The sequence below is a fragment of the Pimephales promelas genome, chromosome 10 (assembly GCF_988280905.1).
Source record: "Pimephales promelas chromosome 10, fPimPro1.hap1.1, whole genome shotgun sequence".
NCBI classification, from domain to species: domain Eukaryota; kingdom Metazoa; phylum Chordata; class Actinopteri; order Cypriniformes; family Leuciscidae; genus Pimephales; species Pimephales promelas.
The window spans coordinates 30474427-30496635 of record NC_142778.1 but is presented as its reverse complement, the minus strand read 5'-3'; the positions used below and the strand labels follow the sequence as shown (position 1 = coordinate 30496635).

Sequence of the window (22209 nt, the reverse complement as noted above, 5' to 3'; positions counted from 1 at the left end):
CAAAAATGTCTATTTCAAATTAATGCTTTTCTTTTGAACTCTCTATTCATCAAATATTAATCATTAAAAGTAGCATGGTTTTCACAAAAATATTAACCGTTTTTACCATTGATAATAATAAGAAATGTTTCTTGAGCAGCAAATCAAGGATCATGTGACACTGAAAAGTAATGATGCTGAAAATTCAACTTTGACATCACAAGATTTATTTTTTTAATTATATTATATTAGAAAGCAGTTATTTTACGTTGCAACTAGTATTTTGATCGAATGAATGTATCTTTGAGCATAAGAGACTGTCAAAAACATGTTAAACAAATAATAAATACAGACCCCTTAAGCTTCTGAATTTCTTAATATTTAGCTGACCTTGTAATCATCAGTGATTGCTAAACATTAATCTGTAGAAATAGTCTAGGATATCCTTCCCATTTCAAATATAATAGAATAAGACCAATGACTGGAGGGATGTGAAACTTAAAACTTGAGGTCTGTTAAAAGTTTAAAATGTTTGCGTCAGGTTATTTTGTCTGAGCCAATTGCCTGAGTCGGAGTCATTACCCAAATTAAATTCAGTCAACGCAAACATGATGCAATGATCATTACTCAGATTTATTGTTCATGTTATGCCATCCCACAGGCTTCTATATTGAACCTTTTTTTCTAAGAGTGTATAAAAGTTAGAAATACATGACCTCACATTGATTAACTTTCCAAAAATTGAATTCTATGAAATATCTGTACATTCATGGCAAGTCCGTAGTGCCTAGTCATCATCTCTTATATACATTCTTATGCCGTTTATTCACAATAAATAATTCTAAACAACTTTCTAATAAATATAAATCTCTATCTTAACAATAATGATAGTCGTGTATATTAACCAGTTTTTTAAATACAAATTAACCCATTTTGACTCATTTACTACAATCCATAGAGATTTTCCATATGGATGTGCGATTTTGCAAACGGAAATCTTCCTCTGGGACGCTTTATAAGGAGTGGCCTTAATAACTGCTATTAGAGGGGGTGCCGGTGCAAGGACATGGAAAGCCGTACCAGCGTGATCTAGTCTCTTAATTCATATCTTGGCCAAGTATGAGCCTGGCACCAGCCCAGTGTGGCCGTCCCTGTCCACCGTCCACCAGCCGTCTCCTCCCTGATCCACCACGAGCAGAACCTCCCCCGCAGCAATGGAGAGCTCATCAGTGCCCTGCACACAGAACTTTAAAGGTTAGCTCACCCAAAAATGATTTACTCTCCCTCAAGCCATACACAATCTCAGTTATATTAACCCTTATGTGCTGTTGTGGCTTTTTTCAGCCACTAAGGGGTATTTTTTAGTCTTAATTTGGCCGTAACTTTTTCTTTGTTTCAGCAAATGGAATGATTTTTGGTGACAAATCTTATTTTGACACATATTTTGGGAAAATGCTTTGAAATTTTTCAAAAACTCAACAGTACACTCTGGGCAAATTCACTACCCTTTCGTTATGTTCGTGGCTGAAAAAAGCCACTACTTTAAACTGCTGTAAAAATGTATCAGATAAATATTTTTTTCAAATTTTTTTGCATAAATCTATTAACCGACCTCAGTCCTGATCAAAACTACTAAATGTTTAAAAAAAATTCAGGATTTTAACTCTTTAATTGCCAAATTCATAAATGATGTCACTGATTTGGGGAAAAAAACACAGAAAATGACTTATTTTCAATATAAAATATGATTGTGGACTGGATTTTTTTTCACCTTTTATCACAGTCTTGGACATGTCAAAGATTAGAAACAACATTGGTTTTGATGCATTGTTAGTTTTTGTGTAGCATCAGATTTTAACTTTTTCTCCCTCATTTACTGTTCGTGGCTGTTTTTGCCCCATTGACTTCCATTATAACCACATTTTTTGATTGCAAAGCCATGACACCATAAAATCATCCATTTTTGATTGTTGATGGTTTTCCCTGTTGGGAAGAGGTAAAATTTGTCATTTTTACTGTTGATAACCAGGTGGAACCATTTAACCCTTAAGACAAGCCTGTGCAAAAAAAAGCTTAGTTTCTGGCTTTTACATGCAGTTATATGGAGTATAATAGCATATTACAGTGTGTATATGTGTGTGTGGGTGTGCGTGAGTGTGTGAGAGAGTGTGAGAACTCACCTTGATGCGTCTGAGAAAATAAAAATATACACTTCAGCTCTCAAAACTACATGGAGTAAACAAAAACAAAGTAAGTGTATTTATGCATCTGCTGCCTTTTGATGGTGAGAAACGCAGACTAAACAAAAACAAAGCAAGTGGATATAAACGCTTGTCATTTGATGGTGAGAAGAGCAGCAAGCAACATGAGAGAGGGCTTGACTTGTAGTGAAGTTTTAGAGATGATTATGCAGTCTGACCCCTCCAGCGAGCTGCAGGAGGTATTGTCTTCTCACTCTGAACGCAGACTCAGGACAGTAAGATCCTGGTTTGGATGTGGCACCCTCATCATCATCTCAAGCTTCCACTGAAGGCGAGGAGGATTCAGATGATCCTGGATCTGGATGGACTGGGAGAATCTTGAGAGGGACATGGTGGCTCTGAAAATCGCATGACCACTGCGATCATCCCACAGGCAACGTGTGGACTCCCCTCTGGATCTGTAGATGCTGGCCAAAATCAGTAGCCCCATGTTGGCACAGAGATCTGTGGAGTCCACCCCAGTCCAGTTTCTCATTGTGCGGTGCCCATGGAGGTTGGTCATGCTGACAATGAGGTCAGTCGTCTCCTCCGTAAAAAACAGATTGAACACAGAATCCATGTTCTGAACCATTGTGATAACATTGCGTGTCGGCCCTCGACTCACGCCTCTTGCAGGCTGAAGAAAGGGAATTGTCTCCGCATTGGTGGAAAACCATACTTCACCATTTCTCCCAATCAACCCAGATCCAGGATCCACAGAATCCTCCTGCTTTCAGTGGAAGCTAGAGCTCCACTGAAGGCGAGGAGGATTCAGAGGATCCTGGATCTGTGGACTCCACAGATCTCTGTGCATGGGGCTACTGATTTTGGCCAGCGTCTACAGATCCAGAGGGGAGTCCACACGTTGCCTGTGGGATGATCGCAGTGGTCGTGCGATTTTCAGAACCACCATGTCCCTCTCAAGATTCTCCCAGTCCATCCAGATCCAGGATCATCTGAATCCTCCTCGCCTTCAGTGGAAGCTTGAGATGATGATGAGGGTGCCACATCCAAACCAGGATCTTACTGTCCTGAGTCTGCGTTCAGAGTGAGAAGACAATACCTCCTGCAGCTCGCTGGAGGGGTCAGACTGCATAATCATCTCTAAAACTTCACTACAAGTCAAGCCCTCTCTCATGTTGCTTGCTGCTCTTCTCACCATCAAATGACAAGCGTTTATATCCACTTGCTTTGTTTTTGTTTAGTCTGCATTTCTCACCATCAAAAGGCAGCAGATGCATAAATACACTTACTTTGTTTTTGTTTACTCCATGTAGTTTTGAGAGCTGAAGTGTATATTTTTATTTTCTCAGACGCATCAAGGTGAGTTCTCACACTCTCTCACACACTCACGCACACCCACACACACATATACACACTGTAATATGCTATTATACTCCATATAACTGCATGTAAAAGCCAGAAACTAAGCTTTTTTTTGCACAGGCCTGTCTAAAGGGTTAAATGGTTCCACCTGGTTATCAACAGTAAAAATTACAAATTTTACCTCTTCCCAACAGGGAAAACCATCAACAATCAAAAATGCATGATTTTATGGTGTCATGGCTTTGCAATCAAAAAATGTGGTTATAATGGAAGTCAATGGGGCAAAAACAGCCACGAACAGTAAATGAGGGAGAAAAAGTTAAAATCTGATGCTACACAAAAACTAACAATGCATCAAAACCAATGTTGTTTCTAATCTTTGACATGTCCAAGACTGTGATAAAAGGTAAAAAAAAATCCAGTCCACAATCATATTTTATATTGAAAATAAGTCATTTTGTGTTTTTTTCCCCCCAAATCAGTGACATCATTTATGAATTTGGCAATTAAAGAGTTAAAATCCTGAATTTAAAAAAAAAATTTAGTAGTTTTGATCAGGACTGAGGTCGGTTAATAGATTTATGCAAAAAAATTTGAAAAAAATATTTATCTGATACATTTTTACAGCAGTTTAAAGTAGTGGCTTTTTTCAGCCACGAACATAACGAAAGGGTAGTGAATTTGAACAATGCACAAGGGTTAAAAACATATCCTGGCTCTTCCAAGCTTTATAATGTGAGTGAATGGAAACTTGGATTTTGAACGCCCAAAAAAAAGCATATAATCTTGCTAATCTCTTGGAAGGCCATTTTTTATTTATTTACCTGAGCTACGTAGTCATACTGAGCCTGGTATGTGGCGCTCTGAGAGACAGCAATGTTTGAAGTTCCTTGTGGAAATACAGGAATAGAAGCATACACTCCATCTGAGTCGGCTGAAAAGAAAAAAAAACTGAATAATGACGGTACATTTACACACAGAGAGAGAGAGAGAGAGTAGTTGCCAAAAGATGTTGTCCGGCCTAGGAAAATGGACATCTTTACCCCTTTTCAAATATTATTTGTAAGCATATTGTGCAGTTGTGCTTGGAGTCAATTGTTATATTTGTGATAATGCAATGCAACATGGAAAATTGTGCGGACATCATTTCTGGCCATGCAGACATATAAATAATTTATGAAAACAAGAAAGAATGCAGTGAAATATTGTTGTATACCAACTGATTTTATTTTGCCCATTGTAAAACAACCTGTTCCTGTAGTTTCCCCTTTTTTGCCAGATAAACCTTTATTGAATTGTTCTTCATTCATATTTAAATTTTCTTTCAATTTTAAGATGGTTTAACCAAACTTGTGGGGTCATTAAAACCAAATCAAGACTCATCCAGAACCATAAAACTGGGTGCTGGGCAGACGGATAGTTGCAAAAGAAAACAGTGAGTGCGCACACCAGAAAATGCTCCTAAGCAATTTTAATAGTTTTGTAGTACTATTAAAGTTGTACACATCCATGATAGGACCAATCAAGTGAAAAAGCCATTACAATTCTGATATAATTTTTGATATAATTGCTTTTTCACTTGATTGGTCCCATCATGAATGTGTGTGATCATGTGAGTATGCATGGCTGTATATATGGAGGTGTGTCTCCCCACTTTTTTTTTGTGTCTGATTCAGGGCTTGGGCCCGAAACGTTACACACGCTGAGCAACTATTAAAATTGCTAAGGAGCATTTTCTGGTGTGCGGACTTCATTTTTTACTTTTTCATTAAAACCAAATAACTGGCCACTACTGTCTGTCTGGATGGATGGATGGACGTTGACAGCAACTAACAAATACGATAAATGTTTTAACAAATTTTGATTTAGCTATTTATTGTATTATTTTGTATTTTTGTACACAAAAATTACCCAAATCCTAGTCAATGAAGTCATAGGGTGGGCTGAAGTGCCCCCTGGTGGTGAATAACATTTGTGTTTACAGTAACTATGACATGAAGATGGCTAGAATTTAAAAACAATGTAACATGCAATTTGAAACATATTAGAGAGCCGACAATGTCATTAATATGTTGTAATTTGTACCTGATGGAGGTGCTGATGGCTGAATAGAGTCATTACTTGTCTTTGAGCCAACGACACAGTTGCCTTGCAAAAGATTTGAAAACCTTTCAAAAAGAAAATAATCAGAGAATAAAAATGTGTAAAAGGAACATTAAAATTAATAATTTAATTAGAAGATAAAACATATTTTCTACATAAATGGCAGATTGAGATAATGTATTTACTGATAACCATAAAAACAAATGTTTTTGTACAATGTTTTACTTGTTAATGCACTTTATATGCTCACACAGAGCAGTATATCACACCTCACCACATCCGCTTGCAGCTTCACGTTTTACTGATCTCTAATAATAGTAGGCCTACATGTTCCATTCATTTCTGTTTTGTCAGCATGTCAAATACATAATGTAGATTAATTTAGACATTAACACACAGATCCACCAGTGGAAAACAAACCTCTTTATCACACCTCCACCAAACCGCGTGATGCCGTTGCTGTCTGTTGTTGGTTCTCTGTCATAATAGTTCTCAAACACAATAGGCGCTACAAACAGACACAGATGGAAAGTTTCATTAAGCAAACCTTCCACAGAATTTCTTCCGTATTATATCAAATCATATGGTTAAGGAACTAAACTAAGTGTAAAACAATAACCCAGTGGAAACTACATAAAAGCACTGACCTGAAGGAGTGGTGCCAGTACTTTTTGTCTTGATGAAACTGTTTATGTCTTCCGTGATGTCACACATTTCCAAAACTGCCCTCACCTCCTCATAACACTGAATACAAATAAACAGTAATTTGTCAATATGGGAAGCACTTTTTTTTAAACAACTACAGAGAGTTCCAAAAGTCTGAGACCACAAGTGAATTTCTTCTATTTAGCATTTTTATCATTTAATACCACATTTTTTTAATACGAAAATGTTGCTCTTTCGCGTTTAATGACAGTAAACTGATGATGTCATCCAGCTTGATTTAAGATTTTCCCTGCAGATCAACGAAGTTCAAAGGATCAGTGACAAGTTTGCTTAAATTTAGATAACTAATATAAAGAATAATATGTGTTTCCTACTCATTTTACAATAGAATTTCATTATTTTAAGGCAAGAAATCACAGGAAAATGTTTTATACGGTGAGGAAAATAAGTATTTGAACACCCTGCTATTTTGCAAGTTCTCCCACTTAGAAATCATGGAGGGGTCTGAAAATTGTCATCGTAGGTGCATGTCCACTGTGAGAGACATAAGCTAAAAAAAAAAAAAAAAAATATCCAGAAATCACAATGTATGATTTCTTTTAACCTGCAAAATAGCAGGGTGTTCAAATACTTATTTTCCTCACTGCATATATATATATATATATATATATATATATATATATGTGTGTAGCCCCGCCCCCTTTCTGTGCTGCCCTCGTTGTTTTCTGTCACAGCACATGACACATTACTTTAACTCCATATTTAGTTAACTCCACATTACGCAAATCCACTTGGCCAATTACTCCTTGACAGTGATGCTGTAGATTTATACAGAGCTAATGCAAAAAAGGAAGTTCAAACACAAAATTCTAAAGATGGCTGTCCGCTTGTTTTTTTCTGGTACGTGTGGTCACATGCCTACTTCCCCACTTAATTATTCACAGTACATTTAGAAAATAATTTTGTATTAAAAGTTTTCATAAATGTTATGTTTAAATATACAAACAAGGCATTATCTAATTAAATATGCACTAATTTGCATGTATAAAGGTTATACAGAGGGGGATAAATCAGTAATAATAAGTCACTCCAAAATCAGTAATACTGTCACAAAAAAGTATATATTTTTACCACCATTAACCATTAAATGTTATAAACCAGGTGAATGATATGTGAACAAACCTCTCTATAAAAACCTTAAGTAGTAGGAAAAAAATACACTATGGAAGTCAATAAGACCAGAAACTGTCTGGTTACTGATAAACTTCTAGTTCTAAATATCAAAAAATCGTCTGAATACATTCAAAAACGGTAAAATGAGCCTATTTCCAAAAAAAAAGTGTAGTATCCCTTTAAGAATGTAAGGAAAGAAACTCGAGAGTGTGATGTATTTAAGTGTTACTTATTTCTAGGGGGAAAACTCATTTAGAGAAAACAGCACTTAAAGATTATGTATTGTAATTGTAAGGCAAAAAGATAAAGTTGGTAACACTTTGCTATAAGGTCATTAATATATCCATTAACGCTGCAGTCCGCAGTTTTTAGAGTCCGCAGTCCGAGACTATTCTTTATGTGTACAGATGTGACACAATGATTCAATATAGCCTACTAGCTGAGACTCTTCTTTATGTGTACAGATGTGACGCAATGACTCAATATAGTATACTAGCCGAGACTGTTCTTTATGTGTACAGATGTGACGCAATGACTCAATATAGTATACTAGCCGAGACTCTTCTTTATATGTACAGATGTGACGTAATGACTCAATATAGCCTACTAGCCGAGACTGTTCTTTATGTACAGATGTGATGTAATGACTCAATATAGCCTATTAGCACAGACTCTTCTTTATGTGTACAGATGTGATGTAATGACTCAATATAGTCTACTAGCTGAGACTCTTCTTTATGTGTACAAATGTGACGCAATGACTCAATATAGCCTACTAGCAAATGCTCAAATCTCCCGTGAAAATCCACCAGTACAACTGGAATTAAAATAGTTTGTTAATAGTTTAGAAAAATACAACTGTACATTGTTAGCTCATATTAGATCAGGTCCATTAAATCACATTTTGATTTTCAATAATGTATAAGTAAATGTTAGAATTAAAATGAACTAAGATTAATGTGTTTTTTATAGTTAGTTCATATTTACTAATGTTAATAACAAATAGAACCTTATTGTTAAGTATTACCTCAAAATAAACACTTTAAATGTGTATTTTGGATGTTTTTTTCTTCTAGTTTGAAAGAAGACATGCCAAATAGCCCAAAATATCAAAACTGACCAGTGCATGGAGGGAGAGAGAGAGAGAAACAAACAAACAAAAAAAAAGATGGCTTTGCCTTAAATTGATAAAAATGTGAAAATCAGATTTTCAATATTTTGAATTTGCATGTATTTAATAATGTCTGTAGCTATTATCAGTGTAATCTTTGAAAAAGCTTCATAAGTAATACTGACCTCATCTTCTTTGACGCATTGCATGGAAAAGTGGTTGCAGTGGACCCAAATAGCATTTCTTAAAATATTAATACGATCATCTTCCTGTTGCTGGAAGACCTGTAGAAATAACATCATGATGTAAATAATTTTACAATGTCTGTCAAATTTTCATTTATGGTTGAACTATCACTTTAAGTAGAGTAATTGATAATTTAGCCAAGTCTTTGCCAAACTGTCAGTGGGACACATGATGATCAGAATAGGTGTTATAGATATACTTATTTTAAGCCAAAAAAAAAAAAAAAAAAGTTTCTTGTGAAGTTTAGTTTGGTATTTGTGGTTTGTGTGGTACGCAGTGTATAAAACACAGAGAAAAAGGAAGTTCATTTTTAATGTTCTACGTGGTTCACAGCTTCAGCATAGAGCTATTTCTGAAGGCCAGCAAACAGATAGTCAAGTGTGTGTGTTTCTCTTTACCTCACATGTGCATTCATGCGTGGTCTCCCATTCCTGACGAATCTTATCCAGCTGCTCTATGTTTGACATGTACTGTTTCTCTGTCAATCGAGAACAACCATCAGTCTCATTGGATTTCCAGCAATTGAAATCTTGCTTAAAAGTAATTGAATTGTGCATTTAAGGCATTACCAGCGTCTTTGAATGTGCTTCTGGTTCAGATGCATCAACTGATCACTTTTGCATTGCAATGTGTGAAAACAAAAGCGTATTTCCATTCTCACCTGCATCCGCAGACACGTCCCTGCACTGCTTTGCTTTGTTTTGCATCTGTTATGGAATAGAGCACAACATTGTTCAAAAATACTCAGTGGCATCAAACAATATCACTAGCATTTGTACCAAAATTGTAAATGGTTTTAAGAACTCATTATTGGATCAAGAAAAACTTCAGTACATTTTTTGTTTTGTTTTACAAAGAAGTCTCTTATGCTCACCACACTCCTTTTATCCCTTAAAAGTCATCTTTGATCATCAAAATGACATTTTTAAATGATTTCTTCATTCCTTAATACTGCTTGAATGTAACTCTACACACCCTTGCTTCAAATAGTATACGTGTGTTACGTGTGTTGCTAATGTTACACAACCCATGTTCCCTTTCGCCTTCTCTGAGTCAGACAGCTACCTTCTAAAAACCAACATCCTTAGAAACACTGAACATCATAGGAAGGCCCCACCCACACACTGATGGGATTGTGATGGTGGGAAACAGGGGCGGTTCCCAAAATAATCCATACTTTACCTTTTCAGATTGTTTAGGGGTGACAGTGGGTGTACTGTTGAGCTTCTCCACAGTCTGTTCAGCTTCATCAGCTTCTTTACATCTCTGTTCATATGCCCTTTTAGACTGGGAGAATAGAGAAGTACAGGGTTATTATGGCACTACTCATATAGACTTGAATGATGGCCAAGTGAACCACAAATGACTTGAAAATGCTAAATATATTTAATTCAAATTTAAATTAATATGCATGGAATTTCTTGTAGTCTTAATAGGAACTAATTAAGAACCATTTGTTACATTGACATAGTGCTTTTTGCTTTAGATATGAAATATGGGAATGTCCTCAACCACCACCAATGAGCAGCATCACCTGGATGATGTGGCGGCAGGCAGCCATTTTTCACCAGAACACACACTAGCTTATTGATGGAAAGGAGACAGAGTGATCAGCCTATCAGTATATGAGAATGATTAGGAGGCCATGATGGTAGACAGATGCCAATGGGTACATTTTTGGCCAGGATGCTGGGGTCCTTTTCGAAGAACATCCTAGGGTGTGTTATGACCACAGAGAGTCAGGACCACAGTTTAATGTCTTATCTGAAGGACAGTGTCATGAGTGTGTCAAAAGTGTCAAAAGACACACTCTTTTGTGTCATGAAAGTCACAGAAAAGACAAGAATAAACTTTATCTACTTAAAAATTGCTACTTTCATGTAATCTGACTCAACTGCTTTTTTACTGACCCAAACATAGACATAAACAATCAATCAGCTCCAAATTAAACTGATAAATAATGAAGTAATTCAATGTACAACCGCCATAAAGCAACAGGAGAACAATACATACAGTAAACTAATGTAAAACTAAACTTCCTTTTATATAATTCATTATGCTGATATCACATTACTTTTTTTTACTTCCTCCAAATGCTTCTGCTGCTTATAGAAAAAAACACTACCATACCATAATGCCCATAATTTTTATGTGATCAGAAATGGCAGATTTCCAGTACTGCTAAATGGAAGATTGCAGAAATTCAGTTGATTTTATTTTTAAGACGGAAACGGAACTCACATTTGTGGAAGCTCGTTTCTGCCACTGAATAAAAAATAAAAAAAGGTAATTGCCACTTTTTATTTCGCAATTCCAACCTTTTTCCCAGAATTGCGATAAAAGAAAGTTTATATCATGCAATTCTGAGAGAAAAGTTAGAATTGCGAGATAAAAAAAGTCAGAATTGTGAGAAAATAGTCAGATTTACGAGATTTAATATACAAGTAACATATCAGAAATCAGCATCTTAATCTTTAGAATGTCATCAAACTTTCCTCAAAACAAGGACATAAAGTGGTGCCTAAAAAAACGTAAATTGAAACAGAAACAAACTATCTGTGAAATTAGATACTGATAACACTTCTGCTGATATTCCGTGTCATAGCAAGCAAAGCATCTCATCTAAAAAAAAAAAACGCTGCACTGCCAAAACACTCATCGTTTTCAGCTGTCTAAAAATGCTTGTGGACACCCTGCCTTAGAAAAAAAGTTTCAATAAGGTTCTATATAGAACCCTGGGGTTCAAGACTTAATTTTAAAGAACCCTTTATGTCAAAAAGGTTCTACATAAGAAGAAATTCAAATGATAAAGTATGTTTATGAGCCGTTTAATTGATAAAGTTAAATTAAAATAAAAAAAATGTGAAAAACTAAATCCATAAAATTTTCTCATGATGGGAAACCCTAAAGGTTCTAAAGTTCTTTATAGAACCTTTTTTTTTTTAATAAGAGTGCAGGTACAGTCCGCTGACACTCTTTTGTGCTTTTGAAAAATGGTTGAGTTGTCTAGTCTTGTCTGTCTGGCACCTTGTTTACTGTGAGTGCGGTGAAACTCCTTCAAGTGCTTTTGAACAATGGTTGAAATTCATTAACTACACCTTCGGAACTACAGTAGGCTAACTATCTTTCATTTAGTGGTTATCATAACCCTCATCTTTAACCACTAAGTTAGACAACCACTATGACAGTTCCTGACTAGAACAGATAGTCACGTCCCCTTTTACTCGTTTGTTTATCATATCAGATCGGTTTTCACAATGCTATATGAAAATACGAAGTAACTTAACCTTTCAACATCTCCTCGCCTCAGTCCTAACCTAACATACACGTTTGCTTTCTTAATGTGTCTGATGTACCAAGACAAACGGAAATGCATATTTTTCTTAGCAACAGCAGTCTGTTTCAGGAAATTGCAAATATACGAGGAACAGAAAAAACCCAGCATTGATAAAATAGAGTCTATGTTGGTGAGAGTGAACAGAAGTGTGCCCGCGAGAAAAAAAATACACTTCTAGTAGAGAAGTGAGACTTCCTGAAGTGGCAGTTACAACATTTTGAAGACCCATCCCCCTCCCTGCCCTGCACACTAGCTGTAAAGAGTTTAGCACAAGCACTGATGATTTAAATCACTCTCATTTCTCCCTTCCTCTTCCTGATATTCTGCTTTCAGTTTGTAATAGGCAAATACATGATATCCCATAAAACTGAAGTGACTGCAGCAAGTTAGACTCACCTCTATGGTTTTCTTATGTAATGATACTTTGATCTTCTGAACCTTTTCCATGACCCCTTCAAACTGTAAAAAGAAAACATTTTAAGTCATTTGAATTATTGAGCTTTAATAAATCACATTTACAATTGGTTTGCACTTATGAGAAAGTAATTTGCGGTTCTGCTAGTTTAGATTAATTAAAGGAGTAGTTCAATTTTGAAAAAAACTTTTGCTGATAATTTACTCACCCCCATGTCATCCAAGATGTCCATGTCATTCTTTCTTCAGTCGAAAAGAACTTGTTCATCAAAATGAACAAATCTTTTTCCGAGTCAATTCGTTCGTTTTTGTTCGTTGAATGAACCAAATGACTCAGAAAAAGATTAGTTCATTTTGATGAACGAATTCGAACAGGAGAGTCACGAACGCGCATCACAGAACAGAGCAAGGCGAGCATTTGAGCTTATAAAACTTAAACTTTGTTATTTATTTATTAAATGAGCGATCGTTTCGCTTGATAAGACCCTTATTCATCGTCTGGAATCGTTTAAAGCCCTTTGAACAGTTTGCAGTTTGCACTGAAAGGACTTTAGGACCTTGAACCGTTTGGTTCCCACTGAAGTGCATTATATGGAGAAAAATGCTGGAATGTTTTCATCAAAAACCTTAATTTCTTTTCAACTGAAGATAGAAAGACATGGACATCTTTGATGATATGGGGGTGAGTAAATTATCAGCAAACGTTTTTTTGAAAAGTGAACTACTCCTTTAAAGCATCGCATAGCATTTCACCTTTTTCCGCTGCTCCTTCTGTCTCTCTCTGAACTGCTCCATTCGTTTCACCTCTTCTCGTAACATCCCAGAAAGCTGAATGTGCAAATTTCCAATGTTCTCCATTTCTAGGATAGAAAACAGCATATTCATGAATGATCTTGGAGGTATGGGTTTAGTATATTACATTATATGTAATCTGGATAACGTAATCAGATTCCAAAAATGATATACTTTTTTTTTTTAAATAATCAGAGTTACATTTTTATTGATAACATGACTATTTAAAGGAATAGATCACTTAATAATGGAAATTCTGTCATCATTTACTCAACTTCAAGTTGTTTTAAACCTGTATGATTTTCTTTATTACACAAAAAACAAAAGAAGATATTATGAAGAATGTCTGTTTTTTCTACTATGGAAGTCAATGGGGTCCATCAACTGCCTGGTTACTGACATTCTTCAAAATATCTTCTTTTGTGTTCAGCAGAAGAAAGAAAATCATACAGGTTTGAAACAACTTGAGGGCGAGTAAATGATAACAGAATTTTAATTTTTAAGTGATCGATTCCTTTAATATTCACAAAATGGCAGTGAGAATCATTATACATTTACTGACTCTCACTAATTCTAATTTTACACCCTTTAAAAGGTCTTTACAACAGCATAATGCTTATGTATGATCAGAAAGTCTTCCAGTTTACACAAGTCAGAGGCCACACAGCATAGCAAATAAAACAGTCAAATAATCAATAAAATAATATTTTTTTTGTTTTATTTTGATTATTTTATTGACCTTTCAATAAACCCTCTGCAGTTACTTTTAATATTGCAATTTCCTGTTGTAATGTAATGTTTAATACACTTAATTTTGTTGATGACAAAAATTTTCCACATTTTGTCTCTATTTGTATTTGCATATCACTTTAGTATGAGATTATCCTATTCAAATCTATGTAAAAAACAAAACAAATTAAAGGCTTAAAGTAAGGTCAAAAGTATTCAAAAAGTAGTCTGATTATATTATTGTAATTTAATAAATTATGTTACTAACAACTGTTTTCAGTTTGTAAGTAATCTACCCAGCACTGTAGTATATTTAGTAGCCTATGTTTTATATTCTATGGGTGTTTGTGAACACTTTTTAAAGCAAACTAGCAAATTATCACATGGGCTGTTACTTACGGACTTTTAGTTGGTCAAATGATGCCTTCAGAGTGCTACAAGACCAAATCAACAAAATGAAGACAAAAAAAATATTGATTAGTACACAAAATACTAAAACAAGAAGACATATAAAATAATGCATACAATGTTTGGTTACCCAATTTCACTTTGCCCTCCTGTCTTGCGTGCGATAGTAATCAATTCCTTGCCGTATCTTTCCTCTGCCATCGCCCTATGAGCAGAGAAGTGTACTATGTTAACCAGTACCATTTTACTAGACCATAACAGACCAATGCTAATCAGCATACTTTGAAAAATTTTCCAGTGTTACCTCATTTTTAAGAGCTCTTCCATATCTTTGCAAGCTCGTCGCCCATCACATAGCCTTTGGATAAGAGTGTCATATCCAATGTTGCTGGTGAAGTCTGGGCCCTGAAACCAAGAGGATTCGATTTCTCCAGTACCATATAACAGCAACAAGATTTAGGTTATGAGGGACTGTGCATCTCAGTTTTTATCTTGAATCACCACCATGTTCATAAAAATGAAGCCTTATTTGAAAAGTATATCTATGCAAAATAGAATATGTGGTACCAGACTGTCTAAGGTGGTTAAACAGTTTAATTATTGACAAAGTGCAACAATATTAACATGAATTGCAACTGAAAATGAACCTATATTTGCAACTGAAAGAAAATGACTATTTTGACACCAGCTGGTTGCACACCCTAACACTGAATAGCACTTGCGTGGCTTTACATGCAAATCAACCCAGAAGTCGCTTTGTAGATGGATGCTCCGACAACACAGATCAAAGCAGAGAGGGTAGAGTGGGCACAAAGTCAGCCGTTAAACAAGAAGCCCACAGATCATCTTCCATGACACAACGTCAGAATGTCTAAACCCACAAATGTAGACAAGAATTTTGAGAAAGACCATGACAGATATCTTACTCTTAAAAATCATATCCAAATCTTAATTTTAGAGAACATCTCCGTACTGTCAGAGCGAATATAATCCAACATCTAAATGGAAACGATGACAGACTATAGTTAAATGCGTCTTATATAGATACACTAATTATGGTAGCACTTAATTTTATTTTCACATTAACATCCTATGTACTTATTGTAGTAAGTTAGTACTAAACCTGAACCTACCCCTATACCGGCTTAACTTAACCCATGTAGTAACCTTACACCACTTAGTACTTTGTGGGTAAGTATATTGAAAGTATACATACTGTAAATAAAGTGCAACCCTAATACAAATGAATAGAAATGACAATGCACAAAAAATACTAAAATTTAATAACTCGTCCAATACATTCTTTAGGTTAGGTAAGGTGATGTGATACTGTTAGACACATTTATAATCTACCCTGTCAATCATAATATGCGATATGGTTATATCAGCAAGCATGTCCTAACTCACATACCCATTCAATCTAATATGTCAAAATAGCTCAACTCGTTCACTTACCCAAAAAGAATCTTTGAATTGTAACGGTGTCATTCTAAAGGCAGTTTACAGTAGTGAGAACGATGCAAGCACACAAAAGGAATCAAAGGTGGAATTAAGAAAAGTAAAAGACAGAACAGACAACGCCACGCGCAGGAAACCACAGTTTCGCAGCACTCTTGCTGCACAGGTTTGACTCAGATAAGGAAGCTCCCTCCTATTATGTCAATGACCACATAGAGCCTGCCCTACAGATAGTATGCATGCATTCAGACGCCATTTGAATATCAGATAGGATGACACATCTGAAACAGTGGGGTTTTGGAAACTGTAAAGTTATTAAAGTTAGTTCAGTTAAGTAGTTTAAGTAAATCAAGCTAAATCAAGACCAACATTGATGTGATTATCTTTTGACTGCAAGCAACAGCACAGTAAACTGAGTTTGATTTTATAGAGGGAGCAAAAAGAAAAGGCACTTTTCAAATAAAAGGCAACATCACAGGTCAAATCAGATAATAGCATTGATAAAAGTAAAACTCATCAAATACAAACTAATGCGTAAAAACTCAAGTAGTCTTTCTTTGTGGCACCACAAGAAGTATTTATAAACGGTTTCAAATATTACAACTCATCATGTGGCACATGGAGCTGTCTTCCATAATCGGTCACTTCACTGTTCATGAAAGTGTCTTGGTTTTTTAAAATCTCTGCCTCTGAGAGCCTTTCATCACCATCTTGATCCATTTCCTTGATGAGATGAATAGCCTGTATAACGATCAAGAAAAAAAAAATATTTAGAATATATTGTTAAAAATGTAAAAAAATAAATAAAACCTGGATGCATGATATATCGGCCACCATACCGGTATCAGCAGATATATGTTCATTATAATGTTGTTATTATGGGCCCAAGAAGAAAATTTGACCAATATATTATAGCCGCTAAAATAATGTATTATTTCCTTCAGCTGAGACATCACTTCAGATACGCATGCACTGTTAGCCATTGCTTGAAATATGATTGGAATCACTTCAAAAAGAAAATACGGTTACATAAGTGCAACATGTGCAGCGCAAGTCTATCATATAGGCTTTATAACATTAAAATTTGGATTTAGATTTATCGGTCAATATATCGGTTTTCAAATATAAAGAATTATTAGTTATCGGTGGAAATTTTCATATCGGTGCATCCCTATTAAAAAGTACATAAGGCAGCTGGATGACACATTGACTCACTTCTTCTCGTGCCGACCCGTAGCTGTTCGGAGCGACCCAGCGGAGCTGTTCATCCCTGTTGAGTTTTCCATCCTTATCCTGGTCATAGAGATCTTTAAAGCGCACCGTTTCCTCAACCTCCCACTGCGAGGGCTCGTCCTGCTCTTAAACACAGACAAGCAAACGTTATGTTTCTGATAATAATCCAACACAATCTTGGAAAATGTTTAGATGCAAACACCTTGAGTTCCCATAAATCAGATTTGTCTGATTGTAAATGAAGCCAAATGTGTATGATGTACAGTATGGAAGCACATATCGGTTATCGGCTGATAGTAGCATTTTTTTTTATGTATTATTATTGGTCAATATTTGATTGTAAATGCTTCTTTTCCATAATCTAATCTTTAAAAATCTTATAATGCAATAACACTGTCAAATGTAAATAGAGCTGCACGATTCTGGATAAATTGAGAATCGTGATTTTTTCTTGATTCAAATAGAGATTAAGATTCTCCAATGATGAACAGACAATTAAACAAAATAACGTGATTTATTAGAGTTCTGACTAACAGTTAATTGCTGCTGTTAGGCTGGAAAAACTGGAAGAGAAGCTCTTTTATGAGAAAACAAAGGAAATTAACATTTGTACACGTTTGGTATCATTTGAAATGTCTCAACTGGTGTGACTGGTACAAAGGTCACATGCCCAAGAGGCTCGGGGCGATTTGTAACTCAAATTAAATAAATATTGAAGGACCTCAGGGCTTCAGCATTATGTCATTTTATAAACGTCGGGTTTAACCTACATCTTTTACTAATGTGATGTTACTGAATTAATTATCTTTGAACTGATTATGAATATGAAATTGGCATGATACATTTACCTGACATGATAAATTGTATTTTATTTTATTCTAACAGACTCTGACATTATTTTCAGTAAAGAGTTAAAAAGAACAGTCAAACATTCGCATACATTTAATGATGCACAGATATCATTAAAATCTTTTAATTTATGGAGTCAGATGAAATAAGTTAGTACATGAAACAATCTATTTATTACTTTGTAATTTCAAATTACTTTGCCACGAGGAAAGGCATTCCTTCACCCGCTGATCGGATGCCGGCCAGTTGAGCCACTGCCATCCATTTAAAAAAGTGTTTATTTATTTGAAAGATAAAAAAAAAATGATTCAACGACTCACTCATAAATACAGCCATTTATCAGTTATTGGATTATTTTTCTTTTGTATTAGTACATAACTAGTGTAATGACTATATACACTATTATTTATCCCAACATAATCTTACCATATGCTCGGAGATCTCCAATGAATTCAGTCAAGCTGATGAATCCATCTTTATCCCGGTCATATTCAGTTAGCACATCTTCAATAGCAAAATCCTGGGGAAAATGCAACCACACAGCACATAGTCATTTCATGGATGTTTAATATGGAACCGTATTTATGATTTATTGTAGCTTTATTGTATACTCACAGCCATGTGGTCCACCTCAGATGGATGAGTAAATGCAAGGAACTCTGTTAAGTTCAGGCCAACTGAGCCATCCATATCGGCAAAATTAAAACGTCTTTTTTCCTTTGCATGGAGCTGTGAGTGGATAAAACCATTATTATTATCAATCACGCAACACTTTTCATTCCCATTCCATAATATGAAATGCTAATGAATCATGCAACATACAAATCTAAGTGACTCCTCCTCTGGGTCCTCAAGAACAGCATCTGTATCCACTTCCACAGTATGACCATGCATGACTATATTGTATTCGTCCCAAGATACCAGACCATCATTGTTGGAGTCAAACTCAGAGAAGCGTTCCTCAGCATCATCCAGCGCATATCTCCTGTACACCCTTTGTATCCATAACGTGATTTCCTCTAGAGAAGCAACAGAGAATGATTATTAATTATAACATACATAACTGTTTAAACATTTGGGGTCAGAAATATGTTATTTTATTCACCAAGGACACAATTAAATTGATCAAAAGAGACAGTAAAGACTTTTTACCACAAATTTGCTTAATAAATAAATGCTTAATAATATTCAACAATATTATTGATATAATGATACAATATTCTTACTGACTGCACTGACACTATTATATGAGAACTGAGCTGGACAGTGACAATTTTTTTGCAGAACAGCTTTATACAGTTGTGGTCAGAATTAATGGCACCCCTGGTAAATATGATCAAAAATGGCTGTAAAAATAAAAAATAAAAAACAAATTGCAAACATCTTACCTTTCATTGAAGTAAAAGAATTGAAAGTGCAGGGGAAATTACATTATGAAACAAATGTTTTTCTCCAAAACACATTTGTCACAAATATTGGCACCCTTTTACTAAATTCCTTTTGCAATGCAACCTTCTTTTGCCAAGATAACAGAGCTGTCTGAGTCTTATTTTTTTTTTTTTTGCCATTCATTTTTAAACCACAACTGTAGATAAAATGAACTATTTTAATAATAGATGATTTCAGAGAAATACCAAAGAAACCTGGAGAGAGAAAAAATAACGATTTCCGCAAAAATATTATGCAGCACAACTGTTTTCAACACTCATTATAATAAGAAATGTTTTTTGAGCACCAAATCATAATTTCTGTGTGATCATGTGACACCGAAGACTGAAGTAATGATGCTAAAAGGTCAGCTTTGCATCACAGAAATAAATTATGTTTTAAAACATTTTAAAATATTAAACACTTTATTTTGCAATGATATTTCACAATATAACTGTACTTTTGATTAAGTAAATCTAGCCTTAGTGAACATAAGAGATTTCTCTCAAAAACATTTACAAAATCTATGTTAGTAGATCATCTGACATGTCTTATGTGTACATGCTAAAATAAATGTCAAGTAACCAAACGAGAACTGACCTGCAGTCAGGTATTTATCAGAGTTGGTGTCAATCTTTTTCACTATCTCCACCATTCGCTTATGCTGCTCAGATGGAGTTAGTTTCTTTATTTCATCTTTGTCCTGAAAATCAGTAATAGTTTGTAGAATGAAACTGGATCACATTAAAGATTTAAATAACTGTTATAAAAAAAAAAACATGGAGATGATACCTTTGAGCCAAGGAACATATTTGCATTATGTTCATGGTTATGTTGATCCTCTTGGACAATTTGGCTGCCAAAAGCTCCTGATGCACAACAGGCCACCAGTAATAATAGAGCTGTGTATACAATCTTTAAACCTGATAAACACACAAATACAAACAAATTAGGAGAAAATCTGTCATTAATTAACTATGTCATCCCAAACCTGTGAGACTTGGTCTTGACAAACGTGTTTAAGACCAAGGTCAGACTGGAAATGACCTTAGTAGAGTCACACGACAAATGTGTAAGGGAGGCAGCCGAGCCACTGTATTAAAAACTGGTAGAAAGTGGTCAGCAAAGAAATCTGTAGTTGAGGCAAATGCTGCCCTTCAAATTGGGGATATCGTGGGACAGGTACAGCATGGAAGAGGGGGTTTTGGGCTCAGTTTAGCTCCTCCTAAATGGCACAAGGCAGGCCCAGCTCAAAGGAGGAAGCTGGTAGCCAACGAGGTGCGAAAGCAAGAGGAGAGGATGAGGTTTATAAAGGCCATATGGTTGGGTTGCGGACAGATTGTGGTTAGGTCTCAGCAGCAGGAGGGATGCAGAGGTCAGTAAGCTGGGCTGAGTTGAGTGGGGGACAGAGGGGGGTGACTCTGGGATGACAGAGTCACTGTCGAGCCCTCTTGAGGTGTCGTGGGCTAGTCGACGAAACACTGCCCACTTTAAGGACCTAGAGATGTCCCCTACTCAGCTCAATCCAGACGGTTGTCGTGGTGGTCCACTAGGGAGACCACACTGTAGTTGCAGCCGTCGTGTGTGCTGACGCGCCAAGTAAATGGAGGAACAGAAAGCTCTGAGATTTCTTTAAAAAGATCTTCATTTGAATTCTAAAGATGAACAAAAGTCTTACAGGTTTGGAACTACATGAGGGTCAGTAATTGGGCTAATGACAGAATTGGTGAAATATCCCTTTACCAAGATGATCTCGACTGCCCTCTTGTGATGATGGGCTACACATTCCCATGTCAAATCATCTATATCGACGTTGGTAAGGAAGGTAGGAGAGTAAGAAAGAAGAGGTTTCAAATAATAGCAGTGTGTAGCCAAAATATATATTTAAAGAAAAATATACATAACATGTATCTCCTTTTGTGTTATGATGACTTTCTGATATTGTGGAAGGTGCTTTGGATATTGTAAGACGTATTTTATTTTTTTATCTAAAAAGCGACTAGAAAACGTGCAAATTCATGCCAAGGATCACACTCTATTATTCATTTATTTAAGGCACCTACAAGAATAATCCACCATACGTGTTTAAGAAACAAAATACTTACTTTCGAAAGGCTGGTTGCTAAAGTTTTGAGCTGAGCTTGTTGCCATGGTGCGCTCCGGTCATCTGGACTCTCACTTCCTGTGTGTACTGTTACCGCCACCTGCAGGATTGGAGGATGAGCAGAGAAAGTCCCCATGAAATCAAGATGAACGAGACACCCCTCGCTGCAGACTGTCTGTCATTCCCGGTCATTCCCTTTTACTGTCTATTTGGTCATTCCTGAAATGTAGTGAATGTACTGCAAATTATGTTAAATAAATTTGTGGTTAAATTAATTAAAAAGTAATGTAGTTGAACATTGTATTTTGCTCAAATATAACCACAGAATCATGTGTGAGGTACTGAGATCAGTAACACAAACACTGACTTTGCATTTCAAAGTGGTTTTAAAGGAGTAGTTCACTTAAAAAAAAAACTTTTGCAGATAATTCACCCCCATGTCAGAGCCGTTAAATATGATATGTTAAGTATGATTAATATGTTTTTCAACGGCTCTGCCCCATGTCATCCAAGATATCCATGTCATTCTTTAGAAAAGAAAAGAAATTAAGGTTTTTGATGAAAACATTCCAGGATTTTTCTCAATATAATGGACTTCAATCAATGGGAACTA

At 35.6% G+C, this 22209-nt stretch overlaps 2 protein-coding genes across 3 annotated transcripts; both read right to left on the bottom strand.

The window, feature by feature from the left end:
* Positions 1-591: 591 nt before the first annotated feature.
* pstpip1a (proline-serine-threonine phosphatase interacting protein 1a) lies at positions 592-16078 on the bottom strand. The gene is made up of 15 exons (XM_039683989.2): positions 15980-16078; positions 14829-14929; positions 14655-14729; positions 14516-14550; positions 13349-13455; positions 12578-12640; positions 10027-10131; positions 9506-9551; positions 9243-9322; positions 8784-8882; positions 6296-6392; positions 6069-6156; positions 5631-5713; positions 4370-4479; positions 592-1213 (listed from the first exon to the last, which is right to left on the bottom strand). Exons 1-15 carry the CDS (start codon positions 16010-16012, stop codon positions 1082-1084), a joined length of 1254 nt encoding a protein of 417 aa, XP_039539923.2. The 5' UTR covers positions 16013-16078; the 3' UTR covers positions 592-1081.
* rcn2 (reticulocalbin 2) lies at positions 14846-21754 on the bottom strand. 2 transcript variants are annotated; one of them, XM_039683988.2, is made up of 8 exons: positions 21598-21754; positions 20285-20415; positions 20093-20195; positions 18887-19083; positions 18680-18793; positions 18491-18584; positions 17198-17340; positions 14846-16723 (listed from the first exon to the last, which is right to left on the bottom strand). In XM_039683988.2, exons 1-8 carry the CDS (start codon positions 21641-21643, stop codon positions 16580-16582), a joined length of 972 nt encoding a protein of 323 aa, XP_039539922.2. In that variant the 5' UTR covers positions 21644-21754; the 3' UTR covers positions 14846-16579. The 2 variants fall into 2 exon arrangements, with proteins under 2 accessions (XP_039539922.2, XP_039539920.2); XM_039683986.2 differs by lacking the exon at positions 21598-21754 and adding an exon at positions 21236-21309.
* Between the last annotated feature and the right edge of the window lie 455 nt (positions 21755-22209).